Genomic DNA, 22528 nt, shown 5'->3' with positions numbered 1-22528 from the left:
CCACTTCAAAAACAGTTTAGACAGTTAATTATGCAACTTCATTCTTTCTCTTTCTTTGAAGTGGTTGGTGATGTAAATTGGTTATCCCCGTCTTCCTGCAAAATGCTGCATTTACAAACATACTGGCTTTCCTGTGCAGTGAAAATCCTGTGTATCTGAAAAAGCAGCTGGAAGCTAAAAGAAGAAGCAGTGTCATACAATTTGCCAGAAATTTGTAGGCCACTACCAGGCAGAAGATCACAACTTAGGAGTCTTTTATTCATTGAGTAACTTCCTTCATGGTGAATTATTTCATACTGCAAATGAATAATTTAGTTGATGTTCTGTGACACTGTGCCCCACCTATCTCAACAATCTGTGTCCTAATAAATATGTGTGAGGCCTGAGTTGAAGTACTCTTATATCACCCACAGTGTAAGCATCTCAAGAGCTTTGTATGAGAAGGATAAACTATCAGTGAAATACAATATCCATCAAAAACTATTTGAATATGTTGCTGATTACCTCACTGCCATGTTTCTAATCAGACCTTGGATTTTGGTGAAAGTCACCTTCTTGCAGATGAAAAAAGAATTTCTCAACAAAGAGATTATTGAATAGCACATGACTTAGCCATTCATCTGATTAGCCCACTGATAGGAATCATAAGACATTTGAATAAAAATATGGAAGAAAGAAATTTTGAATATGACCTCTTCTTTCTCACAAATAATCTATTTCTATCTTGCTTTATCAATAAGACACTGTGTTTCTTTAAGATAAAAAAAAATTACATTAATTTGGAGAAGACAGACTTCCTCTTTGGTTTCTGTATCATGTGAATAACTGTCTCCTTGCTGCCACAATGCTTAAAACCAAAGATAAACATCACAAACTGATGGTGTTGACCCCCTAAGTGGGTTCAGTGCTATTTCCATTAAGTGCAAGTGCATGGTCTAGAAGCCCAGCAATCGGTACTTTTCCTTTCTCAACCCTCCCTTATATTTGACAGCAAAATTTCCATCAGACAAATTCTCCACAGATAACCTTCCTGGGGTCAGAGGCAGATTGCCAATCTTCTTGTCTTCCTAACGTACTCACAACTACTCACACTGAGAAAATAAAGCTAGAAACAAGTTTGCATTCAATGCTTCTATTTCCATAGCACTTTTTCCCAGGTATAGAAGCATGTACAGGAGTTGTCTTGCTTAAAAACTGCTATTGTTATGAAATATTTCAGGAGCTTATAATTCTTCTTTGGATCACAGATCTGCTGCAGACATTAGCAGAAAATCTATTTTTTATTTCCAAGAAAAGTTCTGTGTAAATTATTTTTTCAGAGTTCCCATGAAAGCAGCAGATATATTAACAAATCCACAGCTGATCAACATACCATATCCTGATGTCATGTGTTAATTTGTTCATACTTTTAGTCATATAAAATGATAGATATTTACAAACGTCCCTGTTTGAATATACTGATGTACTGTTAACTCCCAAAAAATTCTCTCCTTTCCCAGAAAGCACTTTGAATTTCAGCAAATAAAACTGCGACACTTCTGAACAGATCTATTATGAAACTCTCAGATCTTTTCACTGAAGCAATGCAGCTTTTCATTTTGCTACTGCTTCTCTATTTCTTAGACCATGTTTGTATGCCTTTAAATTCATCTTCCTCACCTCTGTGTTTTAAAAATAAATTTGTAAATACTCTGATGTCTGGTATGGCTCCAGAGTTATATTATGATACTGCTGGTTATTATAATTTGCATGAGAATATGCAGGATCCTCTTTCATGCGTGAGGAGTTCAGTTGTGTTGGATGTTTTAGACAAAATACCATAGTACCAAGGAGTTTTCAATCTGGTACCAATCTGGTATTTTTTGTGACTCTTTTTGAAAGTCCTGTAATGTACCCAAAGACTTGGTACTCTCCACAGACTGAGAAATTTGGCAGCCTAATAAGACCATACACTTATTATTCACTTATTGCACTTATTATTCACTTATAATGAACTTCATTAAATTTCCTTGGCTATTGGTTTGAAAATTCCTTTTTCATGCAATACTCTCCTGCATTTTCATACAAATTATTCCAGCATGGTACTTATTTAGGCAAAGAGTAGTTTCCCAGGGATTTATAAAATTAAGTCCTGCCTTCAGTAATGTTATCTTAGAAAACCTGCAATGTGAAATACTGATCTAAACTGGAAGCACTGATTTTTACAAGGCAATGCTTTTTTCCCCTCCTACTTTCTTCATTACAGGACAGGAAAGATTTGGAAACATGACCAGGGTGTATTACAGAGAGGCCATGGGGGCATTTATTGTCTTTGATGTTACAAGACCTGCGACATTTGAAGCAGTGACAAAATGGAAAGAGGATTTGGACTCTAAGTTGGTTCTTCCAAATGGCAAACCTGTGCCAGCAGTCCTATTAGCAAACAAATGTGACCAGGGAATAGATGTTCTTATGAACAATGGCATCAAGATGGATCAATTCTGCAAAGAGAATGGGTTCGTGGGCTGGTTTGAAACGTCAGCCAAGGTAATGTTTCCATTTCTTTTCAAACATTTATAAGGACAGAGAAATCAGCTCCTCTCTAATTTGGTCTAAATGTGCACCTTGAAAAGTTCCTCTCTTGGTGGTATTGATTAAAAGTAGATTTGTAAATATATAGTATGCATTTCTATTTCTTTTAGGTCTTTTATTGTAACATTCTGAAATGCAGCTGCTGTGATATGATAGGCCTGCACTAAAGTATGTACCCGGTCAACAGGGTACTGCACAATAGACTGGGGAGGAGGATGACCTTAGGCAAGGCATAAAAGATACCTCTTGTGAATGATATGAGGATGTTTTTCAACATTCTTAACACTGAATGTTATCTCTAAATATTTATATAACCACTTTGCCTGAGAAATGCAGATTTGAGACAATAGTTTCATTGCCTTAGATTCCAGAATAAAGTCAGTCTATTGTAGTGCTTGTACAATGTTCATTGTTATAAGCGCTCATTCTCAATAGCCTTCTCAAAAAAATCACTTATCTGGGGAGGAAGGAAATATCAATGGTCAAAGTGCTGTATGAGCTGCTCCGAGATTCAATTCTTTGCCTTGGTGCAGATTTCCTGAGTGAATAGTGAGACAAAAATCAGAAGGGGCATCAGATTTTCAAATTACAAAGGCTGAAAGTACATTGGTACTGTAGATCAATTTGAGATGTCTCAGATAATTTCAGTTCATGCAGAATTTGGAGAGCTGGCATGTGAAATATTGATTTGAACACAACAATTCAGTGGATATTGTGCTGGTTGTATCCTCATATTAGGAAAGCTCGTGTCATCATTGACAGCTCTGGGGAACTTTTGGATGTTTGAAATGTAACAGTTTGGTTCTGGTTTAACCTAGATTTCTAGTAGTCTGGAAGCCAAAATGCTACACTTTGGCTTCCAGGCTACTAAATGCATTGTTTAATTCCTTTTAAACACTTTATGTAAGGTACATAAGAACTTTTAGTGTGTCTATTTGTGTTTTACTTTTCTGGTTTTGACACCTTTAAGCATTAATATTTAAAAGATGTTCTACTAGTAATCAGCAGAAGTAACAGCAGGGGAATAGCAGCATATTCCAGACTGCCTTAAGCATTGCATGAACTCTGGGCTGAGATTGCAGCTTTTCAGTACTTAAGGGGGCTTATAAAAAAGATGGGGACAAATGTGTCATGAGAGCCTGTTGTCCTAGGACAAGGGGCAGTGATTTTAAACTAAAAGAAGGTAGATTTACACTAGAGATAAATATTTTTTTCTGACAAGGATGGCAAAACACTGGAACAAGTCTCCCAGGCATGGTGGATGCTCCAACCCTGGAAACATTCAAGGCTAGATTGGATTCTGAGCAACCCAGTCTAGCTGAGGATATCCCTGCTCTGGCAGGCGGGTTATACAAGATGACTTGAAGAGGTCCCTTCCAACCCAAATCATGCTATGATTCTATGATTCTATGTCTTTGTAATTAATGGCTTTACTTCTCTACTGAATGGGTCACAAATCCAGCCACTGTTTTTTAATATGCCATTTATAGGGAGAAATGGTCTAGGTAAGTGTGTGAACTATCTTTCTCCACAACAGGGTACTTCCTATTCCTTCATGTGCAGCACCTGCTCTGTATTTAGGTCTGTGGTTCACCTACTGATTTGTGTTGGGTGAGGCCAAGAGAATCCAGTGTTCCTCTTTATGATAAACTACATTTTACTATGAGAATGGAACCTATACCATGCATTCCATACATCAGTCCCCAGCAAGCACATGTCCACCACTCAAAAAGGACAACCACATTTATTGTGCTAAGAACCATTGCACGTCATGAGAGAAAATGAATATGCAAATTATTTCAAAGATCACAGAGAGGTTTGATGATGATGATGGAGCCAGTCTGGGGCAGAACTATGGAAGTATAAAAGATGTATAGAGAACAACAATTTTTTAAAGTCATAACATAGGAAATTTTTCCAAGTTTCTAAGATGCATAGAATTAAGAATTTCTGCTATTTTAGACCTGGTAAATATCTAGATTCTTCTTATGTTATTTAACTCCAAAACCCAAGCAGTCCCCACACTGACAATGCAATCATGTAAGATCAGGGAAAAAAAAACCCAGCTATGACAAGACTTGCTTTCAAAAACCACTCTGAAGGGAATTATGAGAGTTGAGGGCACACAGCTGTTAGCAGACTATTCTCTGCTTCTATACACCAGAGGCAAGGACCTGTTGTTCTGCAGTCCACACACCTGATTTCCACCCAGAATTGGAGGCTTCTGACTTTAAAATTATGCAGAGAGTCATTCCAGTAAAGATGGTAGAATCACAACATTTAAACTAAATTAGATCAAAAAGTTTCCCCACTTGATCTAAGTTCTAAATGAAACTTTACATTTCCTTTTCTACACAAAAGTTAATATTACTACTATTTTAGAATTCTGTATATTGTAGATACCTGCTATTCTTTCTGCCTAGGGCATCATAAGTAATTGAACTTGGCTCCAAGAAAAAAAAATTAACTCAGGTTGCTACAGAGAATAGGAACTCTTCTGAAGCAGAATAGCATGGACAAAGGAGTCATCATATTGCAGCTATCAGTTTTAGCAGTTCAAATAAGTAATAACTCTCTTTTTGTGGTATCCTGGAATAATTAGATCTCCAGAGGTTTTCTGGAGATGTGCTCAGAAATGTTAAAGCCTTGAGAGCAAACTAAATATGATTTATGCATTTTGGAAAAACAAAGAGGATTACTTATAAAAAGAACATCTTTTGTTCTGGTTACCTTGCAGAAGGTAGCTTGCTATATATGTACCTACTATATTTCAAGCTGTCAATGTTTTAAGCTTTTGTCTGTAGCGCTGGAAGATTACACCAAAAAAAATCACTGTATAGCCTGGTACTATTTTTGTAAGTTAACAGCTCCAATATAAAATATTTGAGCCACCTAATGCAGTCTTATGTATTTTCTTTGCTTTTTACATTAATCTGAAGGAAATAACCCTCTTTCAATCTTTTCTCTACAAAGAGAGAAGGTTTTTTTTGGATAGTTTTCCTTGTGAGAAGGGCCTTATTGGGCAACACCACCTCACAGCACAGTCACAAGTTACACTGTTGTCATATATCCGGTGGTGAGCCTGGTCTCTTTTATATCTGCATATTTACTTCACCCATACTGATTGCAGTCTAAGAGGTACATCCCCAGACAGTGACCAAATAACCCTTAATAGTGAATTCTTTAATAAATTTCATGACCACAACTATTGCAAAAGATTCATTCTTTTAAAGGAAAGAAATTTCTTCTTCCTGTCACACATTTAATTATCCACAACATGGCCAGAGCAGCTGAGAGCTCCAGTCACATTTCCAAGCCTTTAAACTGTTTTCACCACCATGCCTAGTTCAAAGAGGTGAGCTTTTGACTTGGATTAGAAAAGGAGCAATTTCAAGCTTATTATCACTTCACAATGAAAATGGAACTTGTGCAACAAAATAGACAAGTCAGGCAAAAATAAGTGTGCTTGAAAGTACCTAATTCAGAAATAACTTGAAATACCTTTCAACTGGCCATGGTTGTGCTGTTATTATGCCTGAGTTCCTCTTTTCCCTGCTGTAATTCTGCTGTCAGCAATAGAGATAAGATGAAAAGACATTCATGTTTGGTCCAAATTGCCCAGAAAGGCTGGTAGATGTGCTTTTCAGATCCTTACAAAACTAGGTTAATCACACAGCTCCTTGTCTCCTGACCTAGAGACTGATGAGCAGTCTGAGTCTCTGGGCTATTTGGATACATCCTATTTGGACCAGGACAGTGTTATAGTTCTGCCTCTAAGAAATGTAGATAGTAAGATGTCCTTTATTTAGCTTTTGTTTGACAGGCAGTCCAAGGTATGTCACCATAGATTCAGAATTAGTTGTGTTGGAAGAGACCTTAAAAATCACCTGGTTCCAACCCCCTACAGGGCCCAAATGCTGGACCAGCAATTAAAAGTCCTCTTTGCCATTGCTATGTTGCCTTCAGAAAGTCATTCTCTCCTCTGTTCCAGTCTCTCTTTCAAAAAGCAAGGATATTAATTCTTCCTGAATTAATGAATCTTACCAGGGAATTCTGTGAATAATCCAAGCTCTACTAGCCTTGTTTACCCACAGGTTCTTCAGTTCTTTTGACTGAACAATTATTATGACAGATGTAAAAAGCAAGCTGTGCAGTAGATTTGCAGAGGAAGTGGATAAGCAGTTCTGATTTCCATAAAGAAAAACAAGGTTTGGACATGTATTTGAATTAGGTTGACACTCTAAACTAATCTGCTGATCTGGTAACTTAAATCCAAGCAATCCATTTGAGACTGCCAGACCCAGTTAGGGATGTGTGGCTCCCTAGATTGTCTTTTTTATTCACTCAAAAAGCATCTAACCAATCTCACAGTACAGTCTTAAAAAATATTTCAGATTCTGCCATAAAAGTAAAGCTGACACTTAAGGCAGAAAATTTCATTTCAGATGTACAATCACTCTGTGCAGAATCCTCTGCAGAGTTTGTTTCCTGCAATTAAAAGGAGTCAATTCAGATTATCCTATGGGTATTAGAGCTGTCATGTAGCTCTCTGGATCACTTTTATGAAATGCATTATTTAGTGTGGTTCCAAATTTGAAAATTCAGAGAAACACAAAATTGTTGAAATCAGAAAGTCATTAATTGAAATAATTTTGTGACAGGGTATTCAACCAGCTGTAAGAATTCAATCACAGAAATGATCTTGTTTTCAGAGTTGCAGTCACTGCAGTTCACATCCATGAATTTCATGTTCATGCATCCAGATGGCTTTTAACTTGTATGGCTGCATTTTCCTAGAAACACCACTGCAGGAGTACAGCACACCATCTTAATAAGGCTCTGTTCCCAGCAGTTTCCAGGGAGTTCTGCTAAGGGAGCATGTGGAGCCATTCCCTCAGAGTGCTAGCTCAAGAGGAGTGCAGGTTAAAATATCTTTCAGGTAATTTCTTTACTCCTGGATTTTTAGTATGGAAATAAAATGTGGAAGCTACGAGCTTCTAACTAGGCTCCCATCTAATACCTGAATATTTCACAATTTGTAAATGTTTACTTATGGGAAGTCAATTTCCTTCAACTGCAGTAGTAGTCTGAGGTCATGTCTCTAGGCAGCGCTGATTTAGAGCTCCCCAAGCACTCTGTGCCTGCATACACACTGTTCCTCACCCTGGTTTTCAGGGGAAGACTCAGCAGCTTCAGATTCAGTAAGAGGAAAAACTGTCAATGTAAAAAGGGAAAAACATTCTATCAGAAAACAACCAGATAGTCAAATCTAAGATATGTGCATGGTAAAGAAACAAGTTGCTTCATCAGAAAGTGAGACAGGCCCTTAAAACTTGTCAGGGTCTTTATTCTTCTACAAAGAGCTTAGAGCTAGACTGATCTGTGCAAACTTGTTTCAGATATTAAAATTGAATGCCCTAAATGTTAGTGTTCTGCATCTGCAGTATGGATGGACAATAAGGGGGAAGGTAATCCTAAATCAAAAGCAATTGCTGAGCTTGTGTACTTCTTTGAGTCACATTCAATAATGTATTTATTTTCCCTTTAGCTGATTGTTGCTTACAAGACATTATTTTCAATAGCAATCAGTTCAAGGGTTTTAAATAATGCAGCTCTCTTTCCCTGCCCTCGGTTGCTATCCTTTTCATAAAAGTACCCTTTGAAAGGATATATTTTAATAATATTGATCTACAAAGCAAACACTAATTTCATTTATATCCTCCAGTGTTCCTTTATGGAATTCAGAGATTAGTCAGAGTTATTTTCTTTGCCTTGTTTTGTTTGGTAATAGAATAAAGAGTAGCATGCTCTGATTTTCACTTTTCCATTCCTTCTTGATGAAGCCAGGAGAAAGACTGGCACAAGTAGTCAGGTGTTGTCACAGAAGCAGGGTTCAGATCCTTGCTCTGGCAGATTTTGGCAGGTTGATGCAGGATAAATCATTAGGGATGGATTCACAACTCAGCTTTTGCACTGACTGGGATAGTGTATCAGATGCTGGGGCTTACTGAGCCATACAGAAATGGGTTAGGCACCTCAAGGGACAGGGCAAGGCAAGATGTTTGGGAAAGGCTTTTATAAAGGCTAGCATGCCAAATCAGGAATACAAGACTGATAAAGACACCATAATGTGGGTAAGATCCTTTCTGGCTTGCACTAAAAACTCTCTCTTGGGAAAGAGCTTTTCTTGAGAAAGTGTTGCATTCTTACCTTATCATATGAGGATTTCATCCTATGCTATCTCCCACTTTCCAGCTAGCCACCACATGCTGGACCAGAATTCATGTGGCTCTGTGTTTTCTCCTTTTGACAAATGGCCATAGCAGTACTTCCCTATCACAGAAAGCTGCTGGCCAGATAAACACATCAAAGATGCAGTGCTGAGTAATACCAGGGAGAGGGAGAGGGAGAGGAGAATTAACTTCAGCAATCATCACAATTCCTGTGGTGCTCTTTTGTAGGACAAAGCTGTATGGGAGGTGACAGTTATGGCATTTCAACATAGAGACCCACTGAAAGATATTTTTCCACTGTCTCACCTATATTTTTTGAAACATAATTAATTTTATTTTCAGGTATAATTGAGGCAGTTTCCATGTCTCAATACCATCAGTAGGGTGTCTGTGTTTATTCCTCTCTGTCCAATCTTACGCTCTGATTGTTGGTTTCTTTGTGTTTGAATGGATTTTCACTTTCTCTTTTTTCTCTTTCCTCTCCTTGATTTCCTCTCAACACTTCATTGGCCCTAAAATCACCAGGCCTCTGGATGTCTGTGTTTGGATAGAAGATCACCTTCTACTGTCTGTAGCTTTTTCACTGCCTAGCTGAATACAGATTGTTCTTTTGCAAAACACACTACAGGAGGAGAGGGGGAGAAATCAATATTTCATTAGTCAGACCAGAATACAGAAATGTCTGATCTGCAGGTCTAGGATGCCACAGGATTAAGTTTGTAACAAAAGGCAGTAGTAGCATCTGAAAGGAAGTGGTCAAGGCAGGGATCTGGGACAGCAGGGGTTGCTTTGTTGGCATGACCACAGGCTCCTTGCAGCAGGTGACTTAACATACTGCTTCTCATCCATACTGTGTGCCAGTTGTCATCTGAACCATGGAAGCAGGCTGGAGCTAGACACAAACTCAAAACTGGCTGTGCTGTCTGCCAGGGTCACCCTTCCTCTTGCTCCCCTTGTACCCCAGCTGAAATTGTCATCTCCAAGATTAAGGAGATCATATAAATGTTAAAGATGAGAAACTGCCTCTCTAGACTCAGGACAGGACTTTTTATTCCCTCCCTCCCTTCCTCTCTCCCTCCTTTTTTTTTACCCTGTTTGAGTACTGGCTGGAGCATTTTTTTTTCTTCTGCACTTTTGGTTTCATGTCTGGCACATGGATTTCCATCTATCACCAGCAGGGATGAGGGATGTCCACATATTCCCATTTTATGCTATTGTAGGCTTGGTTCCTTTCCCAATGTTGTAAAATGGTAGCCTCTGACAAAGGTGGCTGCTGTTAATACATTTGAACATTAATCAATTTCGGCAGAATCCTAGATAGTTCCTAAGATCATATTGAATAAACACATTCTGCCATTTCACACAGAAGTAGCACATGGGCAAATGAAATGCTCACCAGTCCATCAGTAAAGACAAAAGCCATATTAAATATTTTACATTTCTATTTTTGTGCTTTTAACAATCCTGTTTTGACTTCAGTTTTCTGAGCAGTGCTGAGAGATATTTTTCATTGTCTGAGGTTTTTTTCAAAAAATTTCACAGTGCTCTGAAAAGGCTTCTCAGTGCATACTTGAGGAATTTTCTAGTCAGGTCTGAGAGAGTCATGTGATACAGCAGAATTTTAACATCTCAGTAGAGAGACAATTCCCAGCCCCTATTACTTTCTAGCAGTTACTATGTACATTAATATGTACTTCTCTAAAGTATTGGGGATTTAAATGTTATTCTTTACATACAAAATATTTAAGTTCATGTATGTCATTGAAGAAACCTGTGAAAATCTTGCACTAATTAACATTTTCAGTTTGATCTACAGATTTCAGCCTTTTACTGTGGTGCAAAGGGATGGACAATGGAATTTGTGGAGTTTTGACATTACATTGATTTCAAGGGCATTGGACAAAGTCAGTCTCACAGAATCCATTCTTTCAGCTTTTGATTTTCTTATAAATGTGTCTTCTCTACTGAAACACACACGTTTCTTTCTTTTATAGCTATTTTATGGCCTCAGTACAGCAGGCTCCAAATGCCATCCAGAGGGACCTGGACATGCTTGAGAGTTGGGACTAGATAGCATTTAAATGTCCCTTCCAATCAAAACTATTCTATGACTCAGTGATTCAACTTGAAAATCTGGGTAATTGCAGGCTGCAAATAAAACATTATCTTTAGTGAGCCAAAGTTGTGTGTGCATATACACAAATGTATGCCTATATATTGGTATGCATTTCCATATGGATGCATGTGGCTGTGTGATACTATTTCCTAGAAGACTGAAGCTACAGTGAGGTTTCTATCTCCTGCCTTGTAAAATAAGTAATCAATGCTAATAGTTACACTAGAATAGTGCCTTTTATGCCAGAAAACTTGAATTTTCATTCCAAACATATTGGTGGCTGTTATTTACAAAAAAAAAAAATCTTTACTCAGTACTACAGCTTATTTTCTATGCTGTGTTGAGCTGTGTCTCACTGATCAAGCTGTTTCAGCTTTACTTATTCTACAAACAGGGTAAGTAGAACTTGCTGCTGCAAGTAAAATGTGCAGTTGATATCAGGCACATGTAGGAAAAGATGTGCTTTAGCTTTCATTTTAAACCCCTAGAGTAAGGATTTCTGTCCTACAAATGAAACCAATGGTGATATATTTCTTCTGAATCAGTGCATTGGAGATGCAGTGCATTGCAGTCAGCCTCAACAAGAAATAAGGGAGGACTCAGAATTAGACAGAACCTTTATACTGTTTTGTGAGTAATTTGAGATGGTATCATTTATTCAATGAAACTGATCCATCACAGGTTTCATTGTGAGCATTACATACAGGAATCTTCTTGAAATTGTGGGAGAGGCTTTAAAAAATAAGTGCTATGCATGGCTGTAATTACTGATAGGTAATTAACTATGTGGAATTGAAAAATCATTATTCAAGCAGTGAAATATGGTATTTGGAGCTTTACTTCAGGCACTGGTCTTCAACACCTCTCTGGCATTTGTTTTTTTAGTTTGTTGAAGCAATCAAATCACCAAGAGATTGAGGTAATTTAAAATCAGCTCTGTATACATTTTAAAAGATACATGAATCATAATATATATAAAATGTAACCAACTTCAAAACTCCAGTTTTAACTGGAAATTTAACATAGTCAATTTTTGAAAACTGTTTATTACGGTAAGTAAACTTTTGATGTTACTGAGAGAAAATTTTAATTATGCATGGGAAATATGCAACATGTTTTGATTATTATTGACTAATCAACCTCTCTTTCATTTGCAGGAAAATATAAACATCAATGAAGCTTCCAGATGCTTGGTGAAACACATAATTGCTAGTGAGAGTGATCCAGTTCAGTCGGTTGAACCAGATATTATAAAACCACACTTGAATTCCTCCAAGATTGTCAGTTGTTCAGCTTGCTTTAAATCCTAAGAGACTTCCAGACTATTAGAAGAGCTGAACAACTATGATTCACAATTTATGCTTTATTCAACGAAACAAGCCTGCTCACAATGTCCCTAAGCAGATTGTAATTTTCTCAAAAATATATTTAAATTTTTCTCTTTTTTTTCAGCTACAATTTATTATGAGGTGTCCATTGATAGCAACTATTCAAAACTCTCTATGTCTATTGATCAAGTAAGACTCATGGTGATGGCTGTGTTTTCCTATTTGGGTGTCACCAGTTATATCAAAACCCATTTCTTTGCCATGTGGTTTCTGAAAATTCTTATTTGTGATGGGCTGCAGCAGCACCCTACTTGTCCATTGATTCCCAGGATGTTTTCTCAATACCTTGACCAGGCAAATGTCATCATTGCACTCTTTGTCACCCCTCAAACTTGAATGATCGTTTCATATGAGGAAGATTATGATGAAAATGAAAATTGAGCTGTTCAGAAAGAGACACCAAGAATGCTCATAGTTAAATATTTCCATTGCAAGTTCAGTCTCCTGGATGTAGTGACAGGACTGAACATGCAGGAATGTTTCACATCCTTCACTTTTCCAGAGGATCTGATCTTCCGAGACTGATGAAGAATTGGGTGCCTCTTTCTGAGGAGTTGCATTCTCATAGTTGATAGCATTATCTTAGATGAAGCAAAATGGAACAAGTCAAGAGTAAGGGGTGACAAAACAGGCAATCAGGGGTACAGTTTCCTGGCTAAGCAGATCAGGGTTTTCAGAAAGGGTTCTCAATTCTTTAAAGCCAGCATTTCCTCTGGAAAACCACATTGATTTTTTTCCTGTCTCTCTCATGCCACAGATATCCCCGTGTGTTTAAACCGTGTATTCTGTAAGTCCTAACATGCATCCCTTCATTATGTTTATTCTCATGGGAAAATTCACTATCCAAACTCTAAGATACCAGCAGAACTTTTCAGGAATCCATCTGTGTTGAGTAGAAGGGTATTTGCTTTCTGAAAATATTCTTCTCAAATGTATATGAATCATCACAGGAAGCAAGCAAAATGAAGCAGTCTTAAGAGACATTCCTGGAAGATGTGAAGAATTTATTAGGCTGTACTGTGGAAATGAAATTGTTGATTTTCAGCATCTCACAAAAAATGCAGGTTGGTGGAGTCTTTCAGAGAAGTGTGTAAAGAGAGGAAGTCTTGACATCTGGCTGCAAGCCCCTTCAAGACAAACGTTGCCTCTATCCTGCCACAGACAAATCACTTGCATTTTCTGTTCTTACTCAGACATTTCCTTCCTAAGCTGTGAATTCTCAGTTGCAGGAGCTGTCTTCAGAGATGAGTTCCTCTTCTTACAGAGGTGTGACAGCATGGAAGGGAGGAGACAAAATCACATGCTGCCGTATGTTTCCAGATTTCACTACAATACTTTACTGAACACTTAGTTGGAAAGGAAGGAGTGAAATTCTCAGCCTAGTGAATACCTGCTGCATGGGAAAAATTAAAAAAAAAAAGAAAAAATTCCTCAAGCTGACCTTATACTGTGAACCTATGAGGTTCATGTGCCTGTAAAATTAATCCTACTCGGCAATGTAAGGTGGACTTAAAGTTCTTTTCCAGCCTAAATGATTCTATGACATTGTGCCTTTGCCACTAAATGCTCTGTTACTATATAGGCACTGCAGACAAGAGCTACGTTTCACTCCCTGGAGAACCAGGGACAGACATAGCTCTTTATGTTCTCTTCCTAAAGCCTTCCATTTTTCTCACAGAATTTTGGAATAAGAAAGCAAGGTCTCTAGTTTTAAAAATAAAAATTCACATCCAACATTAATCTGCACAGATATATATGTATGGATACATATATATAAAATGAGCTGGCTTTTTTGAGACTAATTCTCAAGTTGTCTTGAATGCTGTGTCTTCCTTTAATACCTGGGTTAAACATTCTTTAACTCCTGCTGTGATCTGTATCAAATACTTTAAGCTTCCTGCCTCAGTTTCCTCATCTGTAAAACAGGGATCTATGTACGCACCTACCTCACAGCACCCCCAGAAAGTTACTGTTGGTGCCGTGCTTTGGGGATGCACGTTCTACAAACCAAGCTCTGATACTGCTCAGAACAAAATATGAGTGCCCTCTAGCATAAATGCATGGTGCTGTAAAGCCGTAGTGCTCTAAATCTATCAAAAGCTTGCCTGTGCTACAAAAATTATCTTCAATTATTCCACCTCAGTTAAGCTGGTCAAGGTTATAAAGCAACGTGTGACTGCATGGGCTGATCAGATTGGCTGCAGATGGTCGGCAAACGGAAACTGTGGCTGCACAGATGTCATGGCACGCGTTTAATAATCTCAGCCACAAAGCTGCAATTCAGAGCTAGTGCCACATCAGTTGTTTCAGATTTAAAGCATCATTTAAGTCAAGTCATATGGGTGCCTTACTAAGGATAACAATTCATATCTTGAGCCAACACAGTGGAGACTACAAGGAACTAGATGTTTCAGATAGCTTCTAAAGGGCTAATTTTTCATGAGTTGAGCCCCATACTTCACTTATGAATCTGTAGGTTTCAGGTGAAGCAGAGGAAATTGCCATTTCATCTAAAAATTCTTTTATGCCCAACTCACAACAAACCTAGCAGTTCCTAATGTGCTTTGCTTATCTTCTTATCACCTTCATTTGGTGGCTTCTAGCAATATCACTAAGCATAATGGGAAATTCCACAAGACTTTGAGAGCTATGGCTAGTGATCTGGTATAACAGTAATTAAAACAACCCTGCATAAATAAAACACTTAAATGACATATAGAGATATTTTCGTTCTGCAGTCTATTGTGCAATAAATCAGCTTTTAAATATGGGCTCATTATCTGTTCCATAATGTTTGTCAGGTTCCACTGCAGTCACTTCTTGGGCAGATTTTACAACTCTGGTAGATGGAGGACAGAGTGTGGCCAATTGCTAGACTAAGGACTCAAAAATCAGTCCTCCTTAGGAGGTCACATAATTACATATGTTCATTTTTATTTGTACTAAAGTGATAAAAATCTGTCAGGTCTTTTTCTATACCTCAATAAATGTGTGAATGTAACCTGAATATCTCGCAAACAGAGCCTTTTTAGAGGAGGTTGTTGTAGACAGATCAGAATAAAAGCTTTAATTTAGAATTAATAAGCTCAGTTTTTGCCAGTACTCTTTCAGAAAATGTAAAGTTTAATTATACTGTGTCAGTACCTAACAGCTTGGATTTCCTTGGGTTTTTTGATACACTCTGTGCTACACCAGGGATCAGGCATCTTAATCACACGTCCATTTCAAAATTAAACATTTTCCCCTTCTGTTTGCAATAAGTAATGAATGATGAGTCTCTATTGCCTTGCAAATGGGCAAAGGTACTGCAAAGTGGAATTAAAATTCATTTTCATTCTAGTTCTCCAAATACGCCCCTCTGGATGTCCCAGAACTTCAAACCACATGTTGATGAGCAAAGGAGGTGCTGGACATGAGAGATCACCCCAAAACACTCAAAGAAAACAGTGATTTAAACTCTTCACCCCCAGATATCATCTGCAACACTAGTAATGACAGAATGTCTTTCATTTTCTGTATTGAAGCTCCATACAAATAAAACCTCATGACCCTAAATATTTTGGGTAGCATAGACATATTGCTGATAGGAAAATGAATGGAGTGAAAGATAATTATTCAGTTATTCCAAAAATATTATAATTTATTTGTCCAGGTTCAGCTTTCAATAGAAAGACATTTGGAAATCTGAAAATCAGGCTTTGTTATTCTTACACATCTTTTTTTTAAGATAATGCATTTTCAATAATTTTTCTGCCCAGGAATAGCTGTTTCAACAGTACTTTATGCATTTAGCTTGATTGTTGTACATCAATATTTTATCTTTGGATTTCTTTTTCTGTTTTAACCTATGTGACTCTATAAAATGGGGAGGGAGGGAGAGAGGGAAGGAGAATGTGCACCTTTAAACAGCAGTGTTTTACTTCTTGAAACACCTTTTCTAGCTGGATGAAGTGAAACTGGTAACAGATGTGAGAACTGAATTTAGTGTCAATTGTCAGGAAACAGCCAATCAAAGTATCTTTTACTGCACCAATATTTATGCATGTGACTGCAGGTTCTATTGTAATAAAAGATGGTATTTCTGTCAAAACATGGAATATGAGTAATTTGTAAAATTCATTCATTAGCCAAAGTAGGCACATACAAGTAGCCAGAAGCTAATTCAGATTTCCTCATATGTAGCCTCATATGTAGCAGAATTTTTTGGCTCACAAATAAATGCATCATCAGTTTGGAGGCTCATTAGTAACCACAGGCTCAGTTTTTGGAAGTCTGACTGGGTAAAAAAAATGGCCTAAATATGTAAAATGGGCATCTGCATGTCTAGGATAGAATAAATTCATTTTTCTTCAGCTGTTAGAACAAGTTGGTACCTATAGTAGTGTTACATACTTGACTTTTCATTATTCCCTAGATTAGATTGTTTTATTAATTAAAAAAAGAGTTTGCATGCAGTGTAGGTCTAGTATTTATTTTACAGGTTTCAGCTTTTCTGCTACAAAAACAAAAATATTAGCATTCTGGTTTCATTTACTTTTTTTGATGATGCAACCTGACACTCTCACACCCCATGGCTGAGGGTGCTACAAGGCCCCCAACAAATACCCAGTACTTGGTGGCACAGTTGCAGCTACACAGACTACCTTTCTCAAGAAGAAAATATATTTGACTGCACAATTTTGGAATGCTGATTTCCTGAAAATGATCCCCTTTACAGCTGAAGTACATCAGATGCCTAATTAAGATTGGAACCTCTGTGACCTATGTTTCAAATTCAGCAATAAGTTTACAGAGATGAGATATTAAACTGAGAAAAGCCACAGCACCCTACTCCAAGGAGTGAAAGCTGAGCAAATGAAAATTTCCTGGTAGGCTTCTCTGCAGGTCAATGACAGAAAGTTCTTCTAGTTTGGTATTTGCCTGGTTTCTTCCAGGAAATGAACTTTCTATTAAACTTTAGTAGCTCAGTTCCACAGCAAGTGGTAATAGTTGCGCCTGGCATCTACAGAGATTACGTAGTTTTGAAAGTTTGAACTTCAGAAATGGCATCTTTGTTAAAGGTTTAAAAATCAGTGGTGCTTAACTAGTGGTACATAAAGTTTAATTTGTTGTACCATGCAAATTCCATGCAAATCCATCCATGTATATTCTGTTTCCATTAATCCATGTGTTTAATCTTCACAAACCATGAAAGGAAAGGGCCACTGCAAGATTTTCTTTTAACAGTGATGCTTCAGCCACATGCAAAATCCTGCAAAGGAGAAGAACAAAATGAATGGGGAAGCAAGGAATAGCAAGCAAACAGGGTGAACAGAAACATCTGGGACTGATCCAGGACCAATTCAAGAAGCATTGATTCTTGACAACTTCCTCAGCAAGAAGTTTTATGAAAATCTGACACAGCATGAAGTTTTTATCACTTAGAGGTACATGAATTTCCTAGGGCACAAATTGCTGTTTTTACCTTGTGCCTTGTGTGCCTTGAATTTTGCTTCTTTACTGGCTACCTTGCCAAAAATGTCTAGTTTATTTCGGGATTTTTCTCTCTTTGGCCTTTGGTGCCATCTTGTCTCTTTGACTTGACACTTGGTGAGGAGCTTTTATCAGAGTCATTAAGACTGAAGCTGTTACTTTTTAGTTTCTGTCATGTTTCTAAGGTTTTTAATTTATTTAAATGCCAGCAACGCTCAGCCAAAGGATGCATAGCCTCATACTAGTTACTGTGAAGAAAATTAATTCTATCCCAAAAAAAAAATAGAACAGAGGTTCATCCAGATCACAGAGACCAAGAGAGCTGCTGTTGCTTATTCTGGAGAAGGCACTAAGGTGACCTTTTTGTGGCCTGACAGCACCAAAAGGGGTTTACAAAAAAGCTGGAGAGGGACTTTTTACAAGGAAGTATAGTGACAATGCAAGGGGGAATGACTTCAAACTGAAAAAGAGTAGGTTTAGATTAGCTATTAGGAAGAAATTCTTTACTGTGAGGATGGCGAGGTACTGGCAAATGTTGCCCAGAGAAGCTGTGAATGCTCCATCCCTAAGTGCTCAAGACCAGGTTGGATGGGGCTCTGTGCAACCTAATCCTTTTCAAGATGTCCCTGCACTTGGTAAGGGGATTGCAACAAGATGATCTTGAAGGTCCCTTCCAACCCAAAGCACTCTATGTTTCTATCATCCTGTGATTCTATATTCCATACCATGCGACATCTCACTCAGCAATGAACTAGAGAGAAGGTTAGTGGCAGGAGGCGTCTCTGCTTGATGACTTTCTCAGCATCGGCTGTTTGGTGGTGAGAAATTGTTTTAATTTCCACTGCTTGTTTTCTTTTTTTAACTTTTATTTCACTCTGTAATTTTCTTTTTCATTAAAAATTGTTGTTATTGTTGATCTGGAGGCACAAATGAGTTAGGAAAACAGAGGTAATAAGGGGCAATAAAACAAAAAAATGCAACATTGTGGGGTTTTTAACCTTTGCTTAATAGTAATGTCAGACTGTTTGCTGGGTATATATATGCCCACACATGGAGAAATTGTTGTGTTATATTTTTTCATGTGAACACACTAAGAATTAATGTTATAGTCTGATCAAAATTTTTATTTTGCACCAGTGGTTCTGGGTAACTACCCAAAAGTGGTCTGTTATTATGTCTCAGCTTCATTATGTCTTTTCAACTTCAGTCTATCAGAAAAGATTCACTACTTGGGAAAGGTGACAAAATTGAGATGCCCTCAACATATAGTCACAGTGGAACAGAAAGGGGAGGAATTCTGCCAGCAACCTTGCTGATGAAATTGAGAAAGGAGCCGAGCTGAGAGGAAAGGGAGCCAGTCTCTAGAAATGGTTCCCCCAAGTGGATTATAAAAGCTCCTTATTTCAGGTAGTTCAGACAGTAACAAATCCAGCCAGCAGAAAGCCTTCAGGGAAAGTGATGAATGGGGTTGCCTGAGATTAATGAAAACTACACAAATAGAGCAAATTGGCAGAAGTAGGGGTAAGAGTCTGCCCTTTCATAAGTCTTATAGTTATTAACATTAAGAATCTGACATTACAGTAGATGCCTTTGATGTTCTAAGGTCTCCAAGGCCAAGAATTATGCTTCCTCTTCCTGTCTCCATCTCTATCCAAGTGCAGACATTAGACTAATGGAAAAAAGTGAAATGTTCTGTCCAAAAGAGGCTTATAATCAAAACACTCAGAAATATATAGATAGTGCTTGGAAATATTGCAAGCTCTATGAACAGCATAATAAAACAAGATGAATATTTATCATGTTCACTAGACCTGCTTCTCCATCTATATGAAGACATTTTATATGCCTCTTCCTGCAGTGTTTAATAATCTGGCTGTATGTACACATATAAATGGCAATCATTTTAGCATTTCCATCTCAATAAGCTCATGAGCATTGTTTGCCTGGGTTGCCCTCCATCTTCATGCCCTAGGCTGCAGTCTGGTGTGGGAATGCAGAGCAGTATACCTGGAAACACAATGTCTTGGGGCAGCTGGGGGCTTGCAATGTTGTGGCAAATCCTCTCTGCTGGAGCTCACATTCTCTGCTTGTTCAAGGGAAATACAAGCCCCAGGCAGTGCTTTGAGTTCCTGGCAAGTGGAGACAAGGGCTGCAGCCTCAGAGCCTTAGCCCAAGTGTGCAGTTGAAGAGGACATAACTCCTATCTCCTGATAAAGCCAGCACATGGGAAGGGTCCAACCTGCCACACAAAGCAGCAGTTCACGACTCCTGTGAAGCCTCACCTGAGCTTTGATAGCACAGCCCGACACGACTTACCCACCATTGATTGAACTCTTTAAGAAAAGCCAGATCTAAAATGGGATGTAATCACTTAGTGGATGACAAAGTTTAATATCCACCCTTGTTGTCTTCAAAATGCAGAGGCAACTGGCAGCCCTGAGGTGTCCAGCTCTGCAGTGCCTCAGCTCCTGGCAGCAGTGGTGCTCCAGCTGCCTCAGCTCTGCTTCCTGGCATCTCATGGATGCCCCTGGGCTGACAAGACTGAGCAGTTTAGTGTCCAACAAATGCTCAGTTTTCCTCCCCCACATAGTTCCTTTTCTCACTTTTCCACTTACTGCTCTCTTCTCCCCACCCCTCCTGCTGTATCAGCAGTGATGGCTGGGGCTGAACCAAGATATCCATGTGTCTTTATGAAAAGGAGAAAAAGCACAGGATCTTATGTCTTCCATTCCTGGCCTGCTGAAATAACCAACATGGTACAAATGCACATGGCCAAAGGTTTCCTGTTTCTTAATAAATCCTGAACTGCATGATGAAGGGTGAAAGCTTCATCACAGCTTTTACAAGCACAAGCCTTATACCTCAAGTCAAGAACCCCATGGCCTGGTGATCTGGGGATTGCTGTGTAAGTACAGCTAAGAAACAAGCTTAAAACTGAGAAGTACAAGGTCTCTAAAATCTATGAAATATCCTCTATGCTTCTATAAGCTCTGTCTCTTTTCATTTTTTTATATTGCCTCTGTGTTTATGCATCACAAGTAAATTTTGTGAATAGAAATGAAATCGCTTCAATTTGCCTTTCTGTAAAGCCAAGTTTGATTGAAGAGATATAAAAACTATAAATACATCTGGATGCACATTGGTCCTCTGCTTTGAAAGCAATAAAAGCATTTGTGATGTAATCAACCATCTAATAAAGAAATTAAGGGGGAAAATAAAAATTTAAAAATGTGAACAGGGAGAAATTAATTTCAAAATATCTCTTGAGTATTAACAAAGGTATAAGGGATAATCTTGCAAAGGAGATTCATAAAATGATACTATTATTAAGTAAATAATTGAAAACCAGAACAAGTAGAAGTACATGTCAAATGGATGGGACTATCAGCAAGAACATGGTGGAGCAATGTGTTGAGATGATTAAAGGAAAAACATGGAATATAGGAAATAACATGATGAAATTTTTAAAAATTACACAGGAAAGAAATACAACATTTCAAATTCACAAGGGAAACAAGAAGGGATTGTAGCTCTTCTTATGACTTTTTGAGCAAACCAGCATCAGTCATGCCAAATTATCCCAAGCAGATGACATTTATAAAAGGGGGAAATCATTGTGCCATGGCACCAAAAATCATAGATTCAAAAAACACGGCTCAGATTTGTATATGCTCACTGTCCACAGAATAAATACACATAGTGAATCTACTTCCAAGAACTGAAGTAAAAATAGACTGAATTCTGGAACTGTGGGAACCCTGCAGTGCCCCTTGAGCTGTTGGTGAGTGTGTTACTGTTATACAAGGGAGACACAGAAAATACAAAATCAACAACAATGCTTTTCAAGTATTCAAAGGTCATGAGGAAAAAATGTCCCCAAATACAAGCTTATTTGTTTCAGAGTCATGAGATTCTTAAAAAAAGATACACCCTTATTTTCTGATTTCTGAACTCTGAAGGCTTCATACAATTTATTTATGACAGCTTTTCTCATCAAACAGAATCTGGAATATCTTTTTTTTGGAAAAACACAATGAAAATTCCCACAGACCCTTATGATTAAAGAAACTAGAGGCCCAGCAAAAGCATTGCCACTAACTTGTATTAATTAGTGGCTTTCAGTGACTGTCCAGATTCAACTGTCATTTCTGAAAATATTGGTTTTCGTACAACATACAATACTATATATATATAAAATTTATAGTAATCATACTCTGTATACATGTAATATGCACTTGTGGTTATTATCTGTATAGCTTGCTTAGTACAAATACAACCAATTTATATGCAACTGTGGTTGTAGGGATGCTAAATCTCCTAAGAGAAAGCTCCTGCCAGAAAACCTGCTCTGACCCTAACTTTCCTTAGGCTGCTTTCCTTTCCTTCATAGCTGTAGGATCCTCCAGGAACTCCACCCTGAACCTCCATGGGCTGCAGGGGCACAGCTGCCTTGCCATGGTCTGCACCAGGGCCTGCAGGGGAATCTCTGCTCTGGTGCCTGGAGCACCTCCTCCCCTCCTTCTGCACTCACCTTGGTGTCTGCAGAGCTGTTCCTCTCACATATTCTCACTCCTCTCTCCCAGCTGCTGTGAAGCATTTTATCCTTTCCTCAAATATCTTTTTACAGAAGCATCACCAGCATCAATGATGGGTCCAGTTTTGGCCAGTGGTGTGTCCATCCTGGAGCCAGCTGGAACTGTGTATGTGCATGACATGGGGGCAGCTTGTGGTGTCTTCTCACAAAAGAG

General features: G+C 38.2%; 1 protein-coding gene across 2 annotated transcripts in view; it reads left to right on the top strand.

Moving 5' to 3' along the window:
• The window catches only part of RAB38 (RAB38, member RAS oncogene family), a 40221-nt gene extending 20134 nt beyond the window's left edge, over positions 1 to 20087 (top strand). For both annotated transcript variants that reach the window (XM_085574712.1, XM_021544950.4), the window contains 2 exons: positions 2246 to 2526; positions 12078 to 20087. In XM_085574712.1, coding sequence (XP_085430838.1) covers positions 2246 to 2526; positions 12078 to 12230 — 434 coding nt within the window. In that variant the 3' untranslated portion in view covers positions 12231 to 20087. The remainder of the gene's footprint in view (positions 1 to 2245; positions 2527 to 12077) is intronic.
• The last annotated feature ends 2441 nt before the right edge of the window (positions 20088 to 22528 follow it).

The sequence above is a fragment of the Lonchura striata genome, chromosome 1, assembly GCF_050655825.1.
Source record: "Lonchura striata isolate lonStrDom1 chromosome 1, ASM5065582v1, whole genome shotgun sequence".
NCBI classification, from domain to species: Eukaryota; Metazoa; Chordata; class Aves; order Passeriformes; family Estrildidae; genus Lonchura; species Lonchura striata.
Note: the sequence above shows the minus strand (reverse complement) of the source record. Positions and strands in the feature narration are given on the sequence as shown.